Source organism: Ixodes scapularis, unplaced genomic scaffold (genome assembly GCF_016920785.2).
Source record: "Ixodes scapularis isolate PalLabHiFi unplaced genomic scaffold, ASM1692078v2 PGA_scaffold2__306_contigs__length_199485367, whole genome shotgun sequence".
In the NCBI taxonomy this organism is placed as follows: domain Eukaryota; kingdom Metazoa; phylum Arthropoda; class Arachnida; order Ixodida; family Ixodidae; genus Ixodes; species Ixodes scapularis.
The window spans coordinates 132,461,449-132,487,273 of record NW_024609857.1 but is presented as its reverse complement, the minus strand read 5'-3'; the positions used below and the strand labels follow the sequence as shown (position 1 = coordinate 132,487,273).

Genomic DNA, 25,825 nt, shown 5'->3' with positions numbered 1-25,825 from the left:
ACAAAATGCATCGCAACCTATCTCTATCACTGATAAGAACGCGTAAAAAAGAATATCACTCTAAACTTATATCCGAAAGTCATGGGGACTTCAAGAAAACGTGGAATGTGATTAACTCTGTTATTAAGCCAAGATCGCAAAAGCAAACAACTCCTGTTATAGTCACGGATGAGACTGCAGACGCATTCAACTCTTTCTTCATTAATATTGGAGACCACCTAGCTAACAACATTGCCAGCGGCAGTGCACATTCCGTTTCTCTACCTGACTTCCTTCCAAAAACTTTTATTTTTGAAGAAATTACGACTATAGAAATTATAAATCTAGTTAATTCAATGTCTAATAAAAAAATCTGCAGGTTCTGATGGCATCTCGGTTAAGGTCTTAAAATGCAATATTGATGTACTTAGCTCTCCATTGGAACATATCTTTAACCATTCTATAACAGAAGGTGTATATCCAGATTCACTAAAAATCGCTAAGGTCTGCCCAATACATAAATGTGGGAACGTTAATGAACCTGTAAATTATAGGCCTATATCAGTTTTAAGCACGATTAATACACTATTCGAAAGATTAATTGTACGACGCATTAACTCATTTTTAGAAAAATACAATATTATCACCCCGCATCAACATGGATTCCGTCCAAATAAGACAACTGCTAGTGCTGTTATCTCTCTCTCTCAGAAAATAAATGAGTCCTTAAATGACAATAACAATAGTATCGGTGTATTCTTAGATATTAAAAAGGCATTTGATACCGTAGACCATAAAATTCTTCTTAATAAATTACAACGATATGGTTTCAGAGGTCACTCTTTAAATTTCTTTACAAGTTATTTGTCATCTCGTTCGCAATTCGTTTCTTTGTTAGATCATAAATCCTCGATGAGACAAATAAACACCGGAATTCCCCAGGGTTCTGTACTGGGACCGATACTTTTTTCATTGTACGTTAATGACTTACCTAACATGGCTTTAAACTCTGACACAATAATGTACGCTGATGATACCGTCTTAATTTACACGGACCATTCATTGCATAACTTACAAAACACAATCAATCAAGAACTTACAGTTCTCCAGGAGTGGTTTAATTCTAACAAATTGACTTTAAATATAAATAAAACTAAGTATATAGTTTTTCGTTCCAATAAAAAAGATGTTAATACCGACAGCTTCCGAATTTGCATCGGAAATTCAATCCTGGAAGAAGTTAGTTCATTTCAATATCTGGGAGTAACATTAGATTCTCATCTACATTGGCAACAGCACATTATAAATACATGTAAAAAGTTAACGTACGCTTGTTATGTCTTACTGAAGGCGAGACAATGCTTTGACACTCCCACGATGAAACTTATATATTTTGCTATATTTCATAGTCATTTAACATATTGTATTGAGGCCTGGGGCGTAACTTATGACACTTACCTTTTGCCATTGATTAAATTACAGAAGAGAGCCCTCAGAATCTTGACATACTCCCACTATTCCCAACCGTCTCATATCATATTTCATCAACTTCACATTTTCACATTTCTGGAAATTAAACAATATAAGATTGCTTGCTTAATAAATAATAATTTAAAATCAAACAATCCACTGCCAGCGAACATCTTAATTAAGGGTAACCGATTAACAAGGGCGAACACATCTGGTCACTTTAACATACCACGGTCTCATAACGTATACGGCGAGCGACTGATGCAATCATGCGGAACTAAAATCTGGAACACTTTACCATCTTCAGTCACCCAGTCAGGTAACTTTAACAGCGCTTTGAAATACTATATTTTTTTAAATAGAACATGTCTCCCACCATCCTGAAACTCAATCGCATATTCTGTTATTGAATTCATAAAAATTCATTTCACTTTGAATTCACTCGTGCTCCTCGTGTTTTTATTATATAATGTATAAATTACCGGATATAGTTGAACAAGTCACTTTCTACGTTTATTTTCTATTGTCTTTCTTTCTTTCTTTTTTTTTTCTTTTCCTTTTATTGTATTTCCAGTAATATTTCTTAAGAGTGCTGCCTTCCTAATATGTTATTATTAAAATGGGCCCAAACTAGCCAAAAGGCTATGGGCCCAGATGGTTCTCAATAAATTGTACGATGCAACTCATGACAATAAACTCGATTGATTGATTGATTGATTGAAACGATTGCTTGGGCTCCAAGCTGCTTCCAAGCAAACCGTGTTATGTGCAACCAGGCCTCTCTTCGCTCGGAGAACATGGGAAAAATATCTCAGGCGGGAGCGTGCAGGAAGCCTCGTCAGAGGCGCTAAGGGTTGGCTAGGCTACCGCTACCACTCTCAGCGTTCATCTCGACTACGGCACGTCCGACTTGGTCTAGGGCTGTCGCGATCACTTTAGCAGACGGCCTTCGAAACAACGTCTACTGTTGCTGACTTCAGTCGCAATGTTCGTGCGTTCGTCCACAAAGAAGACGCTTCTTTGCCATAAAGACGCTGACAATAGCAGACAGACTTTATCGCGCGGAACGAGGCAGCGAGGTGGTGCGATCACTTGCTTACTCGTGCTCTTTCGCCGTGCTTTTCAATGGTGAAACGTGAACAAAGAGGTTAAAAGTACAGACATAAACGTAGATGGCTCATTTCCTCCAGCGTCTAATAATTGTTGAGCCTTACACGAAAATTGGGTTTTTAACTTGAAATTCGGACGAATTTATTTTTGTACTTCAGCATGGTGCTAAAGTGCCAGTTCACCGAAAATTATAGATTACGACTAAAATATATGATGCCTATTTCATGAACTAAAAATGTTCAGTTATTGCCTGTAGAATTCAACGCGAAGCCAATTAATTGTAAAACGGGGATCATTGAGCAAAAGTTTAATTTCCTCGTAATGTTTCTAATAGGGTTTCGTTTTATGTGTTTTCAACCGGGCGCCGACAGAAAAATTTCAGCAGGTCAATAACTTTAGTTAAGAGGTAAATAATTGTTCCAAAAGTTTTGATTTTCCTCTCACCTTTTAGGCTTCTGAGGGAGGTTAGAAAAACTTGAATTATAAAAGAGGAGAATAAATTTATATGACAGCATCTTATTTAGTGGTCAATAGTTTTTCGTGTTTTCTGGCATTCGCATTAAAGCTGTGTCTGACTAAAAGGTATCTGTTTTCAATCTACAGACTTGGCTGCCCTCATGACGGGAGCCCAGCACCAAGGAATCTGCCAAAGGCTCCAGGATCAGAAACATGTTCAAACGACCAAGGGTTCGTAATGAGCTCAACAATGAGCGTCGGTAATCATAACAAGAATATATATCGCCTATCGAGCTGCTGTCAAGCCAATATTCGGCATGTTCTCACGTAAGACCTACTTGAAGAAGTTGCGTTTGGTTATATAATGTATCAATGAAGTAGTAACTAAAACAAAACACGACTTTTTTCACTGATTAGATTACGCCATTACCTGGTGTGGGCAAACGCTGACGTGTTTTTGAACAGGTGTTGGTCTACACATTTGTCCTTCCGGCCACAGCCCATGTCAGTGTCCACGCAATCTTATTCGTGCAACTATTTCTTTTTTTTTTTCTGCAGCAGTTGCTGTTAGTGGCCCGTTTTCCTGTTTTGCAATGGCATGGGCATAAACTAAAGGTTACCACGATAACTTTGCCGGGAAAATTAATGTCGCGTGACCTGACGTCATGAGACCTACCGACAAATTCAGGTTTCCCAAGCTCCGAAATGTTTGAAAGACAAAATGAAGGCCTCAGTCGTTAGATTTGAAACGAATTCTGAGTGTACGGCTCGTGTCACAGCACAAGTAAACAGAAATGTAGGCCTTTTCGTCTGGTCGGGCGACCTTCACCAGTAGTGGTCCAGGAAAATCTGTTTTCACCACTTCGAAGGGGGGCGGCTCAGTTAAGGCGCTCTTTCGACCACGGAGTGGTCGACGCAGTAGCTGGCTTCAGCCTTCCTCCTCGGCAAGCGTTGCAATGGTTTACCTCCACCTTGACTAGCTGGTGCACTCACAGCACCCAATAATGATCGCCGACCTCGTTCAGGATATCCTGGTCGCCACCGTCTATCGTCCGTCAGTGTGCGTCGTTGACGACGAGTTCCGTAAGGCCGCGAGATGGTGGCAAAAGCTCAGGGGGGAGTGGGGGGGGGGGGGGGGGGGTCTGACGGCCACGTCGACGTGTGCATTCTGAAGCCTCCCACCAACTCTGATCCGTCCATCCGCAACCATAAAGGGTCTCAACAATGTGACATCGTTTTTTGCACTTCGGTTCCCTCCTGTATTTGCCATTTTGATTCTGTAGGCGCTTTGTACCTTTAATATCCAGTAGTTCTCAGCTCGCCCGAGCTCCTCAGTGGCAAGTGGCCCCTCGGCCTTTTCTTGTTTGTTCCGGCTGTTCGCAATGAAACGTAAAATCCAAGCTGTGACTCGCAGGGGTCTGAGGAGGCGACTGTAGCTGCTCAGATTCAGTAGCTGCGACGTCGTCTCTTCCGCGGTGTGCAGCACGTGGTGCTCCCGACTTCGTTCCTTCAGCATCGCCGGTATGCTGTCGCGCAACACCTTTCCCTTCGGCCACTCGCCAGGTTCCGCAGAAGCCATTTGGGCCGTGCCACCAGTGTCGGCTTTCGATCAGCGCCTGAGCGCCGATTTCCTCGTGAACATGTCCGCTGGGTTTTGACTTCTCGGGCAGTGACTCCAGTTTCCTGCTTGGGGAGGGGTCGCTTTAATTTGTTTCTCATTCAGCCTGTTTCCGACGAAAGGCTTTTATTTTGATGCCTGGCCCTAATCCAATGAAGTGTAATTGTTGAGTCAATCCAGTAGAACGTCTTCACCTGCAGATTCATTGTCGTGATAAGGCAGCGGGCAAGACGTGTTCCCATCAAAGCTCCCAGCAGCTCTAGACGAGGAAGCCTCAGCCACTTCAGCAGCGCCACTCAAGACTTTGCAAGTACGAGGCTTGCAGATGTGTTCCCGTTTTGGTCCTCTACGCGTAGGTAGGCGCACGGCCCGTAGGCTAGTAAGCTTCCGTCACAAAACATGTTGAGCTGCATTGATTTGGCGCTTTCTGTCAGGCACGGCAAGTACGGCGGCCGAAAGAGAGGGTCTTCAAGCATGTGAGCCCCATACATCACTGCAGCTACTCTGTGGCAAGATCGTCAGGGAACACCATATCCCAGCCGATCTTACGTTCCCACAGCTGCTGGAATATGATCTTTACTCAAATAATGTATGGTACGACAAGGCCCATGGGGTCGAACACTTGAGCACATGCCCGTAGCACAAAACGCTTGGTTTTGGTCGCAGTGCTGACAAAAATGCAGGACATTTTTCATGAGAATCATCAGTGTGTCTGAACTGCGCTGCCATACAAGTCCGAGGACTTCGCTTGGTTCTTCGGATGCTATTTCTTCGTTCTCATCAAATGCGTTAGGTACTTAAACTGCGCTGGACGTCCACTTGCGCAGTCGCATTCCGGCCTCGGCCATGATTGCTTTCCCATCACTGTAAATCGGTCTGGCTTTACCAATTGTAGAGGCCCCGACAAGTAGGTCGTCTACGTAAAACCCACCCCGCAATCGGTCAGCTGTCTTTATGACGTGCTCTTCCGCGTTCTTCAAGTGGCGCATAAGGTTTGGGTCAGCTAGAATAGACTGGACGTGGTACCAAATGGCACTCTGGTCATTCTCCACTCTTCAACGTCTGGTGCCGCTCCTGGTGTTGGCTTCGTTTTCGTCCACGAGAACCGTAGGGCACCCCTTTCGGTGAACGCTAATCCGCGAAAACGTCTTCTCCATTTCGGCTGCGATGGCGACCTGAAATAGCCTCAATCGCACCAAAACCTGCACCATGTCGGCGTCAAACTTGGGACCCTCTTCTGTGAGCTGCATCCGGGTCCATGAGGTGATGCATAAAAGCGATCCGTAATTTCGTGGTGGTAGAGCTGCTACGTACCGTTGCTTGGTGTGGTGTGTAGTTTACTCGTTGGGAGTCAGCCATGAATTTCTGCCGTGGTGCCCTTTCAGCTTGGCCTGGCGTCATGTAGCTTCTTATGGGCCTGTCGTATTCACCCAGAAGTTGCTCGTTTTGTGATAGTCGTTGGAGAAGTACCTCCAGTCGTTTGTGAGCAACGGATCGATTGTCCTGAAGGTCTTGCCTAGTTTCTTTCCACGGCAATGCAACTTCATAACGGCCGTCCGCTTTCATGATTGTGCGTTGAATTTCGCTTCATACAGCCTCCAGTTCTGCGTTCTTCGCTTGTGACTCGCCAGTAATTCTGAGACCATCAAGCTTTCAAAAGCGACAGAGTGTCACATCGCTGCCGTCGTGTGTCTACAGGCTGATGTTCAGGACGCAGACCATCGTGTTTGCACTGCCCGACAGGGAGCAGCGCAGGGACATTGGACCCTAGAATGTCCAGCCAAAGATGGTGTCGATGGCAATCATGCTGTCATTTCTTCTAAATCGACGAACCTCGCCTCGCGTGATTCTACAAGGCTGGTCTGAACCCAGGAGAAAACTGATGCCAAGTCGGGGCTCCATACCTTAGTTCAATGTCTTGTCCGCGATGAGTCGTCCGTCAGCCTCGATACTCATTACGAAGTCATGGTCCCCTGGTACTTGCAAGATGTCTTTGCAGATGAAAGGCACCTCAATAGCCTCGAGGACACACTCCTTTCCGTCACATTGACTACGGAGGATCACCTTAACCAGCTTGTTCTTTGGAGCGTGTCGATGATTTTCCGAAGGTGGTCAACTGGAGGCTCGTAGTGCTGATCACTTTAAGATTTAGCTTTCTTGCAACGTCGGTGTGTATGAAAGTCCGCTTACTTCCTCCACAGATGACGCCGCGAAAGTAGCTAGTTGCACGATCTCCCGCGGTGAATGCTCGGAAAGTCTGCAGACGCACTCCTGAGTCCATCGTAACGTTAGAGTAAACGACGCTTGTTGTGTTGACATTGGCGTTGATATCTTTCCTTGGAGTCCGAATCTGATCACACATGAAACTTGCGTGCCTGCCACCACTTGATTTACATTTCATCTTCCGTTGGCAGTCTTTTGAGCGTGTCCTCAGGTTGTGCATCGGAAGCACTTTATATCATCCGCGAGCTGTTTTTTCCTTCTGCTTAAGCACTAGGCCACCAGGACAGGACCCTGTCAGGGCCCCGGATTCGCCCTATGTTGTACAATTTGGATGTACTCCGTGAGGAAATTCCAGTGCGCCGCCCCTTGCCTTTTGCCGTGCTCTGACACCACGTGCACGCTGGAGGCTCATGGGACGGCGAAGAGTTATCAAACATGGAAATAAATTAACTAGATATCACTGTACAACAGGTTTTACTTGAGCTAGTTGGTACATACTTGAAGATGGTCAGCTAAACCTAACGGTTTTTACTAATTTGTAATTGTTCAGCTGACCATATTCTAGATATTACTCTTAATTCCTGAACGTTGTTCCTTCGATAGCTTAGTTGGTAGAGCCGTTGACTGTGGAAGAAAACTTTCCATCCCTTAATAGGCTGTCTTCTACACGTTACTGGAAGAAAAGTAATAGAATACTGTTACAGATACTCTCGGTTAATAAGTATTGAATTATATTATTTATTTAACTTACGAAAAAGAAGTAATTGGCCGTTACATGAAAAGTACCCGTTACTTTTCCGATTGGATGAGACGTTCCAAACTACAGAATTGCCTACCGATTTGAAAACGGGTATTTTGTACCGTTTTTTACTGGAGTAGAATAGCCGAATTATAGACTGTTTATTTTCTTGATCAACCAATTTCGGTAAACAATCCTCCCGCCGAAGACATGGGTCGAGGATTCCTCGGTAGGAAACTTGTACGAACAAAAGACGCCATTAGCAAAGGAAGGGAATAAAATAGTAACCGTTAGAAGTAATTTCAATACTTCTAAATATAATCAGGTTACTCTTGTGATTACTTACTAATTACTTTAATCAAACGATTATAAAAGTACTATAAAATGTAATTGATTTCGAGTAATTTGATTACCTGTAATAGTACCCCACTAGTCTGTCCATGGGTCGCTAGTTCGAATCCGGCTCGACGGCGGATGGTATTGTGTTGATATAAACTCAGTGGCGGCAGGAGTGGTGGAGCGCGATCACGTAATTGATGACGTCATCGGGGTGTTCGCGGAGAAGGCCCATGCAATTACCTAGTGACATTCCCCACCATAGCCTCACCCTGATGTATGTACGCTATTGGTTCAGCTGGCGCTAGTGTACGGTTACAAATTGAAGCATACGGAAACCTCTCTAAAATTGACTTCCGTTAATGCATTTCTATGACAAAGGTGGGGTGCATTACGTCTTTCTGCGTTTATTATTAAATAAAATACTACAAATATTTATTTTCTCTGCAATATTTCATAACATTTCTCTGTCGTGTAGGTAAAAATAATGGGTAGTTACTGTTTTCTTTTTCAAAATAATGGTTTTAAATAGCGTGTGAAATTATCCATTTATGTACACCGACGCTGCTAGCGCAGACACGGCATCAGGGTTTTTCTGCAGGAGACTTAAGTGCCAAAGTAATGAAGAACATTTCGAAAATTAAGGCACGTCAAGAACTAAGCAATAACAATGTATCAGTACCTACCGGCGCATGTAAACGATCACAATGAAGTGAACGCCATCTAACCATCGCCATTTACAAAAAATAGCGCTCGTTTTATTTTATCTACTTATGTGTGGGTGCAAGGAATGTTCGACCTAAATTTCGTTCCATTTAAAGTCCAGACGCAGCCAACGCAAGCTGATGGAATCAATCAGAAAGCGTAAAAAGCTCATCATCATAGCGTTCGTCATGTTTTTGTGCGTGTTCTGTCACCGCTGAACCAAGCATAAACAGAAAGGCTAAGTGACTTGCGTTTTGGACGCTCCTTGGACGTCCCAGTAGCTCGTAGCGTCGGCTGCGTCTGAACTTAAGCTGAAACAATCTATAGCGCTCAATACATCATGTCTGCATGCTCCAAATATGTGTACATCGAAAACGCCGGAAACCTCTTATCGCTAGATAATTTCAGCACAGCAATAAAAGATACGCACCGAGTACTTTCACTGTCAACGTGCTTTAACCACTCGTCAATGAGGGCTATTTTATTGGCATAAAAATTCGCATGATATAAATATTAGCGTCAACGGGACGCCATGGCGCTATCTAAAAAACCTCTAGGTATTTTTAACTGTTATTTTTGCTTAGATTCGTCCCTTCCCTTTACATACTTGATGTGGAACGTATTATATGGCCCGGAATACTGGCAAGTTAAACATGGCTGTAGCAAAAGCAATTGCACTTTTATTATGCTAGATCATTTACCAAATATACGTTACAACCTAAGTAAAAAAAGTAACTTATCTTATTCCTCCGTAAAGAGACAAAGTTTACGCGCGTTTTCCCATAGGAACGCGCAGAAGCACCACAAAAGTGGACTGCTTGCTGTCTGCTTCAATTTAAAACCGGAAGTCCCATAGAGTAGACAATAGCGCCGGTTCAAGCTCTAGCGTACATTATTACTATATGGTTCCAACTAACGGCTGTCGCTGTAAGGTTGCCGCTTCGTTCACGACGCATCAAAGGTTTGCAAGTTGATGAACGAAGTTGTCCAATTTGGTCCAAATCAAATATAGCAATTATTTTCAGAGCAAATTACTACTTTGCAATGCCAGAATGTCGATGCAGTATCCATGTCTGAAGGTGCTCTAACTTAGCATGTTATTTTCTACTCAACAGCGCACAAAATAAAACATGATCTTTATATTATTTAATGTATACTTGCAGACTTGACCTATTTAAATGCCTCTTACAAGACACACACATAGTTAAGGAAGAAATCAAACTACCAGGATATTTTATAAGTGCAAACGATACTTGTAAAGAAAGGCTTAAAAAGAGGGGAGATGGCGGATATCATAATGGAGCCGATCAGGTAAGGTCGTATACACATAATTCAAAAAGAGTAATACATTAATATGTGTAACATCGAGTTTGGATAACATTCTCCTTTTAAAAGCAATAAACGTCAAGTAACTACTCACGCGACAAAGTCAATTACTGCAGTTTCTGTGTCTGAAACTGGCGCTTAGTCCGCACACATGGAGTATGCTATCCCAGATTGAAGACGAAATTAAACTAGAACACTTTGTTCAAGCTCTCAGCATATGTAAAGTTGAGGATAAACATCGATGATATCAGCACATGTTCATCAACAGTCGGGCAACTTGTCCGTTGGCTCTGTTGCTCAATAGACCTCTCACATTGCGAGAACGTCAACCTAACATAAACAGTAAAAATTTCGCCTCAGTGTCACAGCTGTCAGCAGCAAAAACTGCAGCACCTTGTGTTGGACTATGCGTGCTGCCCGATCCGTCGGATGGGAGAATTTTGTGCCAACACAATCCAGACTGCTTCAATTGTGAAGCGTTCAATCAGCAGTAGCGTACCAACTTATTTTTGAGTGGAGAGAGCAAACCAGACCCCCCCCCCCCCCCCCCCCCAGTGCCGGGGGCGGTGCCCTTGGTAATTCTTGGCCGCCGCCCTCCAGTGTTTGCTTTGCCCAGCGGTGGCTGTTTCGGGGGGGGGGGGGGGGGGGGCAAAATACATGCTTTGCCCCCCACTTTGAGAGCAGGGGGTGCGAGCGCTCCCCTTCCTAGCCCCCCCCCCCCCCCGGTTTTTACGCCCATGCCAATCCGTCATGTGTTTCTTTCTAAAAATACAGAAAGGCTGGCATTTTCTATTTAAATATTCTAGTTAACGAGATTTCAGCCTGATGTGCAGCTGAGATACTTTAATGAATGTGTACGAAATTGAGGAGAACGATTGTGAAAAATGTCACAGCGACTAAGAGTTCACATTAGAATTCCCGACAATGATCGGCCCACATATTACCAGAATAATAAAAATGGAAAGCCTGCTTATTTGTTGAACATATGTTAAACATCACCCTCAAGACTGACCGATACAAAGGTCGGACCATGAAAGCGACAGCCGGCATTAGTGATTGCTGACGCTCGACCATGGAAGCGGTCGCTGGAGGCACGTAAATTGTTTTTTAAAAACTTAAGAGCTTTTTAAAAAAATAAAGCGATCAGAAAGCACGCAGGAAAGACAAGTAGACAGCATTGAAAGTGTTTATTACACCGATTGTCGTACCGGTGAAACATCCGTCACAGTTTCATATCATTGTAGCTTAGCGCCTCGCACACAAAACAATTTGTGGCACAGTTTACGACAGTGTCTCTTACACGAGAAATTTGAATTTCAAGAATCTCAAGACGGCTTCATGCTCTGGAGTTAGAACTAGCAAATATATTGTTTTTTCGATTAGGACTAGCTGCTTCGTCAGCGAATGAAGATAATTTTAATAAAATAAGGAATGCAAAAATCCTTTTAATTTCGATCGCTACAGCCAGCCTGATTTGTGAGATCGCCCGTACTGATGTTTCGCTTTTTGATAGCGCTAACACTTTGTAGAGACATATTTCGAGCGACGACTCCTCACGCAAAGAAAGGTAAAAAAAAAGAAAGAAATGCTTTTCGTGTTGTCAGCACAAGAACCACTAAGTTAGTTGCGCTTTAAGGTGAAGAAATTCAGCCGTCTTGTGGCTTCAAATCATGGTTGCTAGTTATCTGAAGCGTTATCTGAACTCACAGGAAACGCTTTTCGTCTTTCAGAAATGTAAAAAAAGTTCGCGACAGAGCAATACAATACCCCCGAGCTTCCTAACACCGTGCCTAAAGTTGAGGAAGTCGTATTTTTTAATTGTGACGATCGGCAGTTGTGTCTGCTCTGCATTAAGCACCAAGATGGAGGCGCCCATTAGCAGATCGGGGGACGGAGTTACAATACTCTAAGCAAAAAGCATTTAGTGGCTCTAGGCATCACGTTAGCGCGGTGAGACAGAGTATTCTCCGATTGCCAGAGAACACGTTTACCGGACGACAAACACTTGTTTCTTCAGAGCTGCTATCGCCTCAATGTGGTAGGGTCGAAATAGACATGTTACCTTTGTGTTGACAAAGAAAGTTGTCCAAATTTTTTCTCAATGTGACAGTGCCATTAATAAACCTGGTGCCCTGTGCCTTCTTGATTTATTTTGTGATGGTATTTTCTTTTTCAGACGTTCGACAAATGCCCCTTTACTGACACTCGTGGCGGTGCGATGATGTTCTCTTGTTTTGCCGGTGTGTAGATAACAAAATCTTGGTATTCAACAAATGCGTTGATAAGCAACCTGTCACCTGGAGGTAAGATTGGCTCACAAAAGATCGAGAGGTCAAAAATAAATTGATCATTCCTTGAACCAATATCGACCATACGGGTAGATTGGCGGTACTTTTCCAGGATCCACTGAAAGTACGGCCGCGGTAGTGCAGCCAGCCAAGTAATTTATTTATTAATTTTGGGTTGGGAGGAAGGGCGGGGGGGTGCAGGAGTGCAAAGTGTAACGATTTGAGCTCCTTGGGTTTTGCCATGAGTCTTTGACGGCCTCTTGTGGCGTGTCCCTGGCTACGTCAATTAAACACCTTGCATCCTGATTGCCCTGTCGTACAAACCTTAACCAAAAGGCAGCCATCAACACGGATTTTAAGTAGATAGTAAGGTAGTTCTTCGCTTTTCTATGGGGAGTTCGAGCCGTCTTTAAGTTTCGTCCTCAGTCTGAACATAGCATAACATCCAGCCTTATGCTGCGGGGACTAGAGAACCACACTGTGTCTGCGTGGCGAAAAACATATCTGAAAAAGAAACTTGAGTAGAGACTTTTTAATAGTGAGCTGCGCGTTGCCAAGTTGGTATAATTGGCAGTGGAACGCGTTCAGGGCGTGCACAGTAGATCTATTTTGTAAGATATCAGACGCCGGGAACGTGTCTACACTCGAGCGACTCGATATATTTTGACTGAGTGACAATCGCTGAAAAAATGTCTGGACAGCACAAAGTGAAATATATTATCTTAAACATGCACAGCCGTACTCACCAGACGATAATAAAGTGACTGGATTTTCAGAAAGTAAAACCAAGGTTCCCATATGTTAGGAATTCTGGTTTATAGAATGAGCAGTTTGTCCTTGACCTCTCTATTTTCAGTGAGCCGATCTACATTCGCTGGTGGCGAATAGCATTATAGAGAAGTTTTTTTGTGTGCTTAGATTTTGTTATCCAGACATAGGTGACACAAGCGCACATCGTACCGCCACCAAATGCGGCTTCGGTGCTCGGAGGCATGAAAAAGAAAGTTTTCTATCGTAAAATACTCTAGAAAAACAATACATCAGTAAGAAACCTGTGGAGATAAGGATGATTTGATAGGTTGATTGCATGCACTGTGACAAATACACTTTTATTGGAGAGTAAAGCTTTCAGTACGATGTTGCTCTATAGCGATCTTGGAGCGACTGATTCAGAGCGACCCTTCGAAGTTTTGAAGATTTGAGTGTACCGAAACGGCGATCGCCATGGAGCCGGATACTGTCTTTCTGTGGCGGCCGTTGCCAGGTACGCTCGTTGGATAGCCTGTACAGTTGATTGAATAGGTAATGGCCTGGTCACCGCTGAGTTGCTACGCTCATCCGAGGAAATAATCACGATGGCCACGCCCTGCAACGTCGATGCCACCCCTTCCATGATTTTGAATTTACAGCCTATGAAGGCACTTACGCTCCACGTCGTGGTGCCCAACCAAGCCTTGTCAAGGAAGGTAATCGACGCTCTTGCCGGCATCGTCTGTCTTCCGCTTGCATAATGGTTCATCACCTTGAAGGTAACGTATTGCAGGGCGTCGTACGTACTTCCACTGCCATCACTCAGCTGGAGGCTCATTGTGAACTTTCCATTTGCGGCCAGAAGACTGCCCTCGAGTCCTGGGTTCCGCGTGTAACGGGGATTGCCTGCATGTCTCTCCCTGGATATGTGCAAGACGAATACCTCGTGCGGGCGCTAGCCCCTCACGGCAAGCTTGTGAAAATTGAACTGCCAACAGACATTGCCAGACCCACATTTTGCTATGGTCTCGAGATAGTGTGAATGAAAATGTGACCGGAAAAGCCTGTTCCAAACTTCGCTCGGATCCTGGAGCATCGAGTAACATGCGTCTACGCGGACGTCATATGAGTCTGCAGCAGGTGCAAACTGCAGGATCACTACCGCTACTCGTGTTTTATTCCTTTCTGTGTTCAATGTTCTACCTTAGGCCATGGGACAGCTGCGTACTCTGTGCTTTGTCCACGCTGTGCTGGAAACCACGCTATGGCATTCTGCATCCTCTAGAAGTCGTTCGTGGCAGTCGTGACAAAGACGTCCGTTCACATCTGCCCCAAACCCCACGGCAATGTGAGGAGTTGTCGGTACCGCTTCCGGCAAGGAACTCCGAGTCAGCCATTTTAACAGTGACGAAACAAAAATCTCTGCTCTCTGTAAAGGCTGCGCAATCCGAAAGCGGCACCGACGTTTCCTGCCAGGAGCAGCACTCGAGACGACGTTTCCCGTAAGTCAGCGGAGTTCCCTAAGACAACCGGTGACTCCACCCCAACCTTTATCGCTTCCAATACAAGCTGCACAAAAGACACGTCAAAGAAGGAAAAAACAAAATTAAGCAAAAGGAGCAAGCTCGGGTTCAGATGGCATCGATAAATTAAAGACTTTCATTATCTTTAATTCAACGGGCAGTACTCTTCTTCTTTGTGATTTTTTTCTTATTCTACGCATTGCACCTGTGATGTGCGCGGTTGAGAACCGACATCGGGCTACGGATGTTTTCGCCATGACGTGGCCCCGCGTGCCACGAGATATACCGTCGACGGCCGGAGTAAAGGCACGAGCGAAAAATAACGAAAAAAGGGAGAAGAAGAAAAGCGGTCCGAGGAGCTGGCTGACCGTTGAGTTCGTCCCGGTTCGACTAGGCCGGGAATTCAAGAATGCGGTGGCCTGGCCACCGCTCCCGCTGAGTCCGTATTGGAAAAACGTACAAGAAACAAACCTGCTGCTTGTACAGTTCTGCTCTGACACCACCATAATTTCTTTGTGTTATTAATGCAGCTAGTTTGGTTTGGCGTTCTGCATAACTGGAGATACCGGCACCGCTATGGCTCCGGGTCTGTCTATACTGGCAGCCACTTTGCTTGCCGATATGATTCGGTGTGGCTGGTATGATTTTGCGTCCGATGGCGTAGGCGACTGCCGTCTTTCCAACAAAACGCTTATACAACAGGACCACCAGTATAACCAAATCATACATGCAGAAAGACGACCGCCATCTTCCAACAAAAACGTCCATCGTTCACCACCGCTATCGTTACATACACCATACATGTCGAAAAAGAACATAAGCCACGTTTACACGAATGCGACTTAGTCGCATTGAATCCAGTTGCCGCATTCAATATGCGGTCATGTAAACGGCATCATGCGCAAATCGCATCGCATTTTGGAACGGGGAGGATTCTCGGAAGGCGCTCGCTGCGGGAGCGAGTGAACAGCTGAGAACATGGCGGCGGCCAACCTCGTCGGCGGCGCGGAGAACGGTCCCGCAATTTTTTTCCCGAGAACGCAAGTTTTAATTGCGATCATAAGTAAGCGGAATATAGCGGAGCTGCTCGGTGAGGGCGGCCCCGTCCAAACCTTTGCGAAGTACGACTTGCGCGTCCGAAGGGGTCACAAAGGCTTCGGTGCAAGCACGAATGACACCGAGAGCTCCGAGCACTGTAGAGCACTGCATGGTAGCGCAGAACGAGCAGCTCCTACCTCGGTGCAGTTCCTGGCTCCGCAAGAGCCTCTCGGACTCGGGGTCCGGTTGGTCCGGTCGCGATCGGCGAGGTCTAGCGCGGCGAAACGCGGAGGCTTCCTCAAAGCGTGCACACACACGTCGCCTCTCGTTCAGAGTGAACCGGCGGCCCGTCCTGGAGTCCTAAACGCCTTCCGTCTCCCAACTTCTTCCACAGCACCGAAGACAGCGGGCACGATGTTTACGTTCACTGAATGCGTCGAAAGGCCTCCACGTGCGATGCGCCGGAAAACGTGGTGCGGCTGGTGCCGGAACGGAACTGCATAACTTCGAGCTTTGAGTCAACGTGCACGGCAACAAACCGATCGTGGCACCAAGCCGCGGATACCGCATCGCCGGTCGACTGCGGCAAACGGCCCGTTGCTCGTATCGTGGGCCGTGACTCGTACTCGGCCAACTTGGCGTCTTTTCGTGGCCTCTCGCGTCGTCGCAACCAGCCACAAACCCGACAAACCCACCAGCCCGAAACCGTAGCGACCGTAGCCTGCATTGGAGAAAAGCGAAACCGAAACTTAATGCTTCCGCCCAGTGGCTTCCGCTGCCGCGGCTTTTTTAACTTCGCGGCTTCCCCTTCCGGTCGTCGCGGAGATGGCGAAGATGGAGCGGTGTGGGGGGTCGTTGGCTCGTTTACGGTTACGGGACAGATGTTTTGCGGTCCGTTTCTACTGCGTCTCTGGCTCTCAACTGGACGGCGCCTCTCATAGTTCAACCATGCGTGGTCAGCCTGCGTCAGGCCGGCTCGACTCGTCCGATCGCCGGACCGCAGGCGACTTCCAAGTACGGCCGTTAGGCCTAGGATCCGAAGGCCTAGGATCCGTGAAGCGGTAAGCGAATCTCGTCCCGTTTTCGTTCTACTTTTAAATGACGTTAGGTGCGCTACAGTATAAGCATGCGTGCCAAGTGTTCGTGGCAATTTTGAACTAGAATAATTGTGCTTCATTGCGGTCATTTGCCGAAAATGTAAATCGAGCAATGAACGAGGAGCCATGCTTGAGAACGGTGAATGTACGATGCTAACTTCTACCTGGTCGGCTAAAAAAAAAAAAAGAAGTCAAGACTGGTTACGTTTGGATGCGAGGCTGGTCCCAATGCAATGGTAAGCACTTAGAGCGCCTTTCTGAACGGCATGTTAGCAATATAGCGATCAACGAGACGAGCGACGGCGAGAAGCTACGAGAGCCGGCGCCGAGCGTCGAAGATTTCTCACTCTCGCTGCTTGCGCCGCTCGGTTCTTGGGCTTCTAGAAAACGTCGCTCATCGCCGTGGTTGCTCGCACCAATCGCTTTCATAATGTGTGTCTCGTCGCGCGGCTGACTGCCGTGTTTATTCGAATATAAGTCGACCTTTCTTTTTTTTTTTTTTCTCGGAAATTGTGATTAAAGAATTTCGACACCTACATTCGCGACCAAATTTTGCCACCCTACCGGAGGCATGAAGCTATCGAGTCACCGAGCCGGCGTTGCCGTAGAGCCGCGCCGCTTCTTGTTTGAAAAAGCTTTTGGTTGCCGAAATGGCTCGCCGCCCGCTGTGACCGACGCGGCTATCGCGCGGGCCCCTCGGGCGTCGGATTTCGACATCGCGCCTCTAGCGTTCCCCTTGCTGGGCAGCGGGGAAGGAGAGGAACGCGATGCGCCATGCACTTTACCCTCCATCCTCGCAAACGCGCACAAAAAAGAAAAAAAAGATGTTATTTTTGTTAGTTGCTTGAGGCGGCTCGGCTCGCGTGTTGCTCATGGCGACACGGCGGCTTTGCTTGCGTCTTTATAGTTTGTCTTCCGTCGCTTCGCACCTTTTTTCGTTTCTTGTCGTCATTTTACAACGGTGTCAGTGAAGTATTGCTGCGAATTTGCGAGGATGTCTACCCAGCTGACGAAGCTTCGGACGATGATAACATGTCCAGAAGTTCTGACGGTGATGAAGTTTTTGGCATCGCCCCGTGATTTAGCTGAGAGATGTAAATAAAGGTTTGTTCCTTTCTTTTGCCCAAAATTTCCCCTGTTCTTAAAAATAAAAAAAGGTCGACCTATATTTGAATTTTTTTTTTGTTCTTGGTGGGTTTAATAAATAGGGTTCGACCTATTTTCGAGTAAATACGGTAACTTTAATTTTTATTTTGGGTTACGTCGGACGCAACTCGAATGCTTGACAGTTACGTTGGGCGTAACTTTAATTTTTATTTCGGGTTCCGTCGGACGTAACGTTAGACACTCCGTTACACTTAAGGAAAATAGGGGCTGCTGGTTCATCATATAAACCTACTATTTGTGTTTAATTAAAATGCATCACTGACCTCAAAAAAATACTACTATCCTAGAGTTTATGCTATAGGAATGTAGCGCTTCAGATAAATTTGTTAATTTTTACTTTTAGTCCCTGCCCCCTCCAGATACAACATCTGGCCTAAAGCAGTGTTCCGGATCTCCTTCCAAGACCTCAGGCGGGTGGTCATTCAATTCATGAGTCGCCGGCGTCTCATGGCCACGTTGCTGGTGCTTACTGGATGGTGCAACCGCGGGAAAAGTGGTCATGCTTCGGAAAGGCAAGTATGGCCGCTGTAAGTATTCATATTGTCTTTACCTTTGCTCGAATCCACTTTTAAGAAATGCACAGTTCGCATGTGTGCATCTCTCGTTTCCACAGTCGGCCGTTTCTTTTTTTGAGTGCTCCAACTCTGTCAGCGCTAGTTTCTCTAGATCATGCAAATGGGATGCAACACTAAACCACATATGCTCTCGCAACGAACAGTGCTGTGCAGAAGCACAGTGGAATTTACTCTAGCTTTATAATGCAGCACAAAATAGTTGACTCGAAGTATAGCTACTTTTGTGACTCCGTTTAACCAAAAGCTCTGCCAAAACAAACTTGCCGCCTTATAGGTAGTGCAAAAGAACATCGCGTGCCTAACCTGGAGAAGGGCATTTTTTTTTTCATAGCTCAATTTTCTCTTAAACCAATACCTTCAGCCTCCTTGAAATGTTAACATCATGTGACACACGGAAGAACAGTAAACTCTTTAATGTTGGCGAACCTTTAATTTTCGCGGCCTTTAATTTTGCAGAATTCAGTGGCTGCGATTATGTCCTCTGTGACCGATTCGAGAAGAAATAGGGGCCACAAAGATAAGGGGGTTTTACTGTACATCGGAGGAAAGAGGAAGTCACTTATGTTTGTATGCAGGAGTAAAACCAACAACAACAATCATGGTGTCGACACTTTGTAAACCTATCTGTGTCTATTGAATGATATCAATTTTGTTTTAGTTCGTTAAAGATTGTTGCCTGTACATTGTGGGATGTCGTCTTCAACACGAGCAGTGGTTTTCTTCTCAAGCAGGCAGCATGGACGCGTGCCGCAGCACAACATAGTTCATATGCAGGTGGTACTGCAGGTTGAAGGATGGTTGGCACAATATGGGGGAATCACAATTCAATGTTCTACCTCGGGCGTAGACAAGATTTGCTTATTCTAAATCATTTTGTCTAAAAATCTGGAATTTGCGATGAATGTACCCGCATGGTTGGAAGGGCCAGACAAGCCTTGTGAGTGCTTCATTTTCTAGCGTGTCAGTCCTGAACCCACTCACGCACCACATGTGTAGATGTTCCGATAGGTGGGAGCACTTATTTGGAAAATGGTGAATGGCAACTGTTATCTTTATCAGACTTCTGTATTATGCTCAAAGTGACTGCATATTTGCAATACTTTTTCTCACTTAAAAATATGTCATACTAAAATATGTAGAATAGCCGATGACAAAAAAAGAATGGCTGGGCGTCACGTGCTTGTGCTTTTCACCCCACTTTGGACAGATGTGCTTGCTCCAGGCTCATGAGGTGCTGAAACGTCATCGAAGGTAGCGGACGGGCTGGTGGTGGAACAATGGAGACTTCTCCCTGCCTTTCTCATGCTGTCAGTGAGCGTGTACCTCTATACTCTAACTTAGCTTAACCTGCACAGAGCTGAGGAGAATAGGCTTGGCGAGTGCCCTTACTGCATATGCATTTGTACAGCTGATGCACTTTCTGAATCAAGAACATTGTGTATCTTACCTTCAAGAACACATCATTTTGGGGGTGCAAAAGGGATTGTAAGGCATATCTTTGTTTTTATTGTCCTATTACGCATCGCAGGCACGTAGCCAGGGGGAGGCTTATGAGGCCCGGCCCCCCCCCCCGATATCTTCCATTTTGCATGGGTCCTCCTCTCCCCCCTCCCCCTCATACAGCGTTTTGTTATGAGGGGGCCCCCCCTGAAACAAAATCCTGGCTATGTGTCTGACGCATCGACTCCAACTTAATGCGGAGTCGACCCACCCTGTTGATAAATTTAATGCCTGCCAGGTAATTTGTTTTGCATTCTGTTAATATATCAGTATTCAGTTAGGTATCCCAAGTCATTAGTCGTTGAGATACAGTCTCTCTGCAAGTCAGTCATGTTTAACATTCATAAAACTGCTTGTCAAATAATGGCACTGTCGAGGACATGTACTCGGCTCAAGCAATCGCTGTGCACAAGCTGGTCGTGTGGATGCAGACAGCAAACATCCCGGTTGAAACGTCCTTCCTCGCAATGTAGCTCAAGACTAGGTCAAGGCCCCACTCACAAACGTCTATACTTTGCATCTCTTTAAGCTGGACCACTTTTGACACTACAAGCCATTGCAGCAAAAACTGTGAGACATGATTATAAGCTCGACGTACCATGGCATCCAACTAGAAGGTCACATGGCTTGCAGCTTCTGCCGTGGTTAACTTTAATCTGAGATAGTTTGGAATAATGCTCCCGGTTTTTAGTGTTGCACGGTTAACAATTTGGTGATATAGTGCTGCATTGAAAAATCTGCATTCGTGACTGTATCACCTTATGAATGCATACTAGCTATTAAACCCTCCATTCTGCAGAGAAATGAAATGCACTTTGCTTCCAATTGCAGCTACTTCTGGAACTTCATGGTATGAAGCACCTTATGGCTGCAAGCTCTGACCGATCTTGTTCTCTGGTCTGGGCAGGCCCATTGCAGGGAGTCACTCCGAGAGCCTTACCAGAGGTTCCTGCCCGTGGTCGTCCTAAATTTTTTTGTTGTAGGTATGCATCCTTTCTGTCTTTCCCTAATGTACTCAGGCGTTTTCTTTTCATTGTCGCAGATTTGCCTCAAAATTGGTTCAGCACAAAAATGGATGCTGTACAACTGTATCCCGCATATTTTGTTCCAGATAACTTTTCTTTGTGAAAGTTAGATTTTTTTTTATGAAGGTTAGTCTTTTTTGTTTTTATTCACAAATTTATTTGAGTTTCCATGGGCAACACTAAAACGTTATGCCAACGGCAAGGACAAGTTCACTGCTCTAACTTGTTCTCAACTGATTGCAAGAAATTTTGTTAATGTCGTGAAACCCCTTTCCAGCACTTGCTTTGCAGCATGGAAACAAATTATACATGGGACATACTCTTCTTTAGACTGCTTGTTCATTCTGCAGGTCTGCCTTCTATAGATGTCGTGCTACTGGAGAGCAGGCGAATTCGATTGTTGGTTTTGCCATTGCTTTTTTTTTAGCCGTTGTCTTAATAGTTCTTGTAAATTTAAAAATTTTCCTAAAAAGCAAGTCGGCAAGAATATCTATTTTGACTAGTTAGCTGAAAATAACGATCTAGTACCCTTTAGTCAGTAAAATAGATAGTGTGTGCCGCTGTTAGTGTCAAGTAGAAATGCACGCTTTTGAGGCATTTTGCGCAGAGTGGTACTTATTTTTATTGGTTAGCCTCTTGGTGCGCCAACTAAACTCTCTCTATCCAGACACCTGCCCTTTGCTTTTATTTGGCAGGCTCTGGCAATAAAATAATATAGTGTTATTCCTCGGTGGCTTAAAAACCTAAAGAAAGAAGTTTTCTCCATGTTTAAACGCAAACTTTTATAAAGGCAAAAACGAATTAAGCCAGTAGCAGAGGACACATAGCCTCAGCAGTGCTCCGCGCCAACAGCGTTGCGTCAAAATAGCGCCTTCTCGCTATTTTCTCGCTAGCGCCTTTTTGCTGCCTTCTCTCTCTTTCCTTCGGCGCTCTCCTCCCTTTCCTCCTCTCCGGCACCTTTGTCACCACACCCACTGGTTAAACTCTCCCACTATACAGCTCTGCATTGCAGTAGTAGGTTTTTTTATAGTCTTTAGAGTTAAATGTGAATATTTGACAGAAATCTCCCAGGTTGGGGTGAAAGAGGGTTAAATGAATGCATTTGATCATTCGCCTTAATTCGGTACCCATCATTTCAAGGCCTGTGTGGCCTTGTCCTGGGGTGTGTCTATGACTGTGGCTGTGAAGGAGCAGTTTTTTAATAGGTACAAGTACAAAGTATAAAAACAAAAGGATCTATGTGCTGATCATGAAAGAATATGCCAGCCATTCTAATGTAGCTCTGCCAAGTACTTGATTGTGATTTGTTTTTATTTCCAGCTACTTGGTTGCCTCAAGATCTGGAGATCCCAGTGGCCACAAGCTTGGACTCAATCTTCTTCTGTGGTCCGGCCAGGACCATGGGGGAGGTAATCCAAGCAACAAGAGCATCACAGTGTCTCCCTGCCTGTGACTTTCGATTAGCATCACGACAAGGGAGTCCTCATGCCACCAAGTGTTAGGTATGCTACTCGAAATAAGCATTCTTACCTATTCTTAAGTAAAACAGCAAAAGCACTACTAAGCCTAAAATGCAAAAAACATTCAAATCTCAGGTTGGATGGAGTTTCAATTACAAAAAGGCGTCTGCAGACATGATTCACATGTGAACTTAAAGCCCACGATGTAGGTTCGACGGAGTCACAGAAATAACTTCCCGCAGATGGCTTCGCTAGTGCCATACCCAAACAAATTCTTAAAATAATCATTGTGTTACGTTGGTGTCATTAATCTTATGTACCTACCCCACCCAGCAGTCGGGAGATGTGAAGTATAAAAAAAATGGGAACTTGCACATTGTCAGCTCGGCAAAGATAATATCTTGAACCGAACATATCACGTTCAGCTTAAGAAAGCAATTCAGTGCAGGCCTAGTTTTAAGCTTCACATATTTGTTATTGCCCTTCATAATGAAGTAAAAAACTGCTTAAGTTGTGGCCCACTACAGGCTTTCTATTAGTGTTAAAAAGTGTTATGGCAGTTTAAACAGCTCGCTCCAAATATTTTCTTGAAATGCATAGGTTTATGGAAATTATTATGTGGATGTTTGCAGACAGTCATGGTGAGACCAATCTTTAGTGCCAAGTGTTCCACTTACTCAGAGTTGGTTGAGTCTGTAAATATTGTAGGTCGCAAATTAAATTTTTATGGTATGCAATGGGCACAATCATCCGTAATGACTAGCTCTACCTAGGGGAACTTTATATGTTTACTACGGCAAGATGGTTTCACAAAACTAACTATTTAGTTTATTCAACTCCTGCACTAACCTTATCTCTAGAAACTTTTTATATTCTTTACGATGCTGAGTTAGGGTTCTGGAAGTAGTTTTTCTAGAACTACGCTAGACATTTCCAGTTCATAGTTTTTCTCGCGAAGAATTCGAGAGAGCCAAACCCTGTAATATACGGATGGAACTCGCAGAATGATGCGACTGGCAGTTTGAAACATTCGGCACTGTAACAGTAACAATGACATGTCACTTGCCTATGTAATGCTCATTGTCGCAGATCAAACTGCTTTTTCCGTCTGCACTCATTTTCAGTGGACTCATTCAGCGAACTCGCACCCGAGACTGCAGCGCTGGGTTCTGCGAAGTAATTTGTATGAATATAGATGCAACAGGTTTCTTTGAGTGTGCGTCTAACACGTATTCTTCATATTGAATGTGCTACTGTATTCATAACCATGTCCTTAATTGTATCCACATTCCAGCTTATTTTTATTTTGACATTTGAGTTTTCTTCAGTACTTTTCTCAACATCTGTGCTTGTTGAGCCATACTCAAGACCATTAATCTTGTCTTTCACTTACATTAATATGTAAAACTGTTGATGCCGAGTGAGAATTCAAGGTCCCGAATCTGTCGTGCGAGTTAAATAAGAACCAATAAAAAGCTCTACAAAGGAAATTTTGTTAAAGGAGGCTGTATAACCATTAAAATAGCACATGCCATGCTAAAAAAAATACAAATTCTTGTTAGGTATGCAAGGATGTCACTGCTGTTTCTTATGTGTCACAAAAAAAATCATTGCCATACAGTGTTCCTTATGGAAGTACAAACTGTCGAATTCAAAGCCCAGAAGTTTTATTCAAGAATGTTCCTCAATACAATTGTATTTAGAGATCTGAGCCACTGACTCATACATGACTATGTGGCGAACATTCATTTTGATGTTCATTATAGTTTACAAGGTCTAGTCTGCATTGATTTTTTGCATTCATGCTGAAACTGGGAGGGGTTCTCTGGGTATGAATAAAGATATAAACATTTCTTGAAATCAAAACATTTGAGAACGGACAAAAGGAAGGATCTGAGAACGGTATCTTAGATTCTCTTCTCTTTTTCTTATCTCTAATTTTCACCTTATTTCACCTGATGCATTTAGTTTTTTTTGCGCAGCTCTTAGCACCCGTTTTCGCGTTTCGCGGCGTCGCCCTCGGCGTAACCGCAAGGTATATGTACATGGGTAGCGAAGCTTCGGCCAAAAAGCGGTTCAAAACAAATCGCCAGCGACATCGACCTGGAGGGTCACGTGAAGGATGCGATTGAAGCGCGACTAGGAGAGGTGGGGACAAACATTATTAAAATTAATTAGTTTGTGACTAGAAGTATAATCATTGGTATTTTTAAACAAGCTAAATTAAATTATTAGATAATATCAATCATATTTAACGTGCAACAAAATTCAAAACTGTTTTTGTTTTTGCTAATATTATGCATACTTCTTATTAGCGTCCTCTGTACGCCACTAGCAAAAAGGCCGACTAGCAATAGCGATATTTGCAGTTTTTTTGTAGACCTCGTGGCGCGCGGAAAGGCAGTCTGCTGACGTCCGTCTGCTTGCTTGTGTTTGGGCCTCCACGTGCTCTTCGCTTTTAATTGTTTTAGCGGCAGTTAACACCGTTTCGGGAGTTTTGTTGTTTGCTCGGGCGTGATTAGCCCAGTTACCTGCGCGGGAACTCGGCTGTCGTGCGCTTGGATCTTGGACGCTACTGCGCCCAAGGGGCTCAACGTCTTTTGCGATGATGAGCACAGCGCGATACGCGAAGAAACGGTGCTCCGTGGAAATGTGTGAAAGCAACACCCGCACGGCTGGCATCTCGCTGCACCGGTTTCCCCTCGACGCTCGAAGGTGAGACTTCGCTACTGTCAGTGACATGCCTGCTGTGTGATGTATGCCCCTTGTTCGGTCTCCTCTTAACTCTTGTTAGTTTTACCTAAAACTATTAGGGTTGTCTGGACGTGCACAAGAAGGCGTAATATGTTATACTAGGAATGTTTTAAGTTCGAAATCACTGACTTCGCAGCGTTGTGTACCGTTATTATAAAAGTGCCCACGATATTAAAATTTACCTGTACCGGCCTGGCTCTGAGGAGCCTAGTGTCGTGATCATCGGCGTGGTTATCAGTGGTACAACACAGATATATAATAGCGCAGCTGTGCGTAAGACTCGTGTTTTTACTCTTCATGATGTACACAGAGCAGTGATGTCATGCATTTGTTAAGGTCCTTGCACTGATTTGCTTTGGTTTGTGGACATTTTGGCTACATTTTCTTTTCGTAAGTATTCATGGCACCCTCATAGCACCATGCCTTATCTGCAGGCGCGAAGCCTGGGTTCGGTTCTGCAACAACTGAAGTCTACAGGGGAAGACTCCATGGCAGCTACGAGACAGGTTAGTTTTCTCCTTACATTTCGAGGAGTCAGCTCTCATGCGCCCTGGACACCTCCGTCACAATGCGTTGCTAAGTGTACTTCCCACAAAAAGTAAACAGACCAATAAACATTCCGTGCACTTTGTGACTAAGCATGGTTAACCCGCTCTTAGAAAAATGGTTACCACATGGGGTTGAAA

At 44.7% G+C, this 25,825-nt stretch overlaps 1 protein-coding gene across 1 annotated transcript in view; it reads left to right on the top strand.

Moving 5' to 3' along the window:
* The window catches only part of LOC120840739, a 143,039-nt gene that overhangs the window by 93,978 nt on the left and 23,236 nt on the right, over positions 1-25,825 (top strand). Inside the window, exons 11-12 of the mRNA XM_040211392.1 lie at positions 3,163-3,342; positions 9,800-9,947. Coding sequence (XP_040067326.1) covers positions 3,163-3,342; positions 9,800-9,947 — 328 coding nt within the window. The remainder of the gene's footprint in view (positions 1-3,162; positions 3,343-9,799; positions 9,948-25,825) is intronic.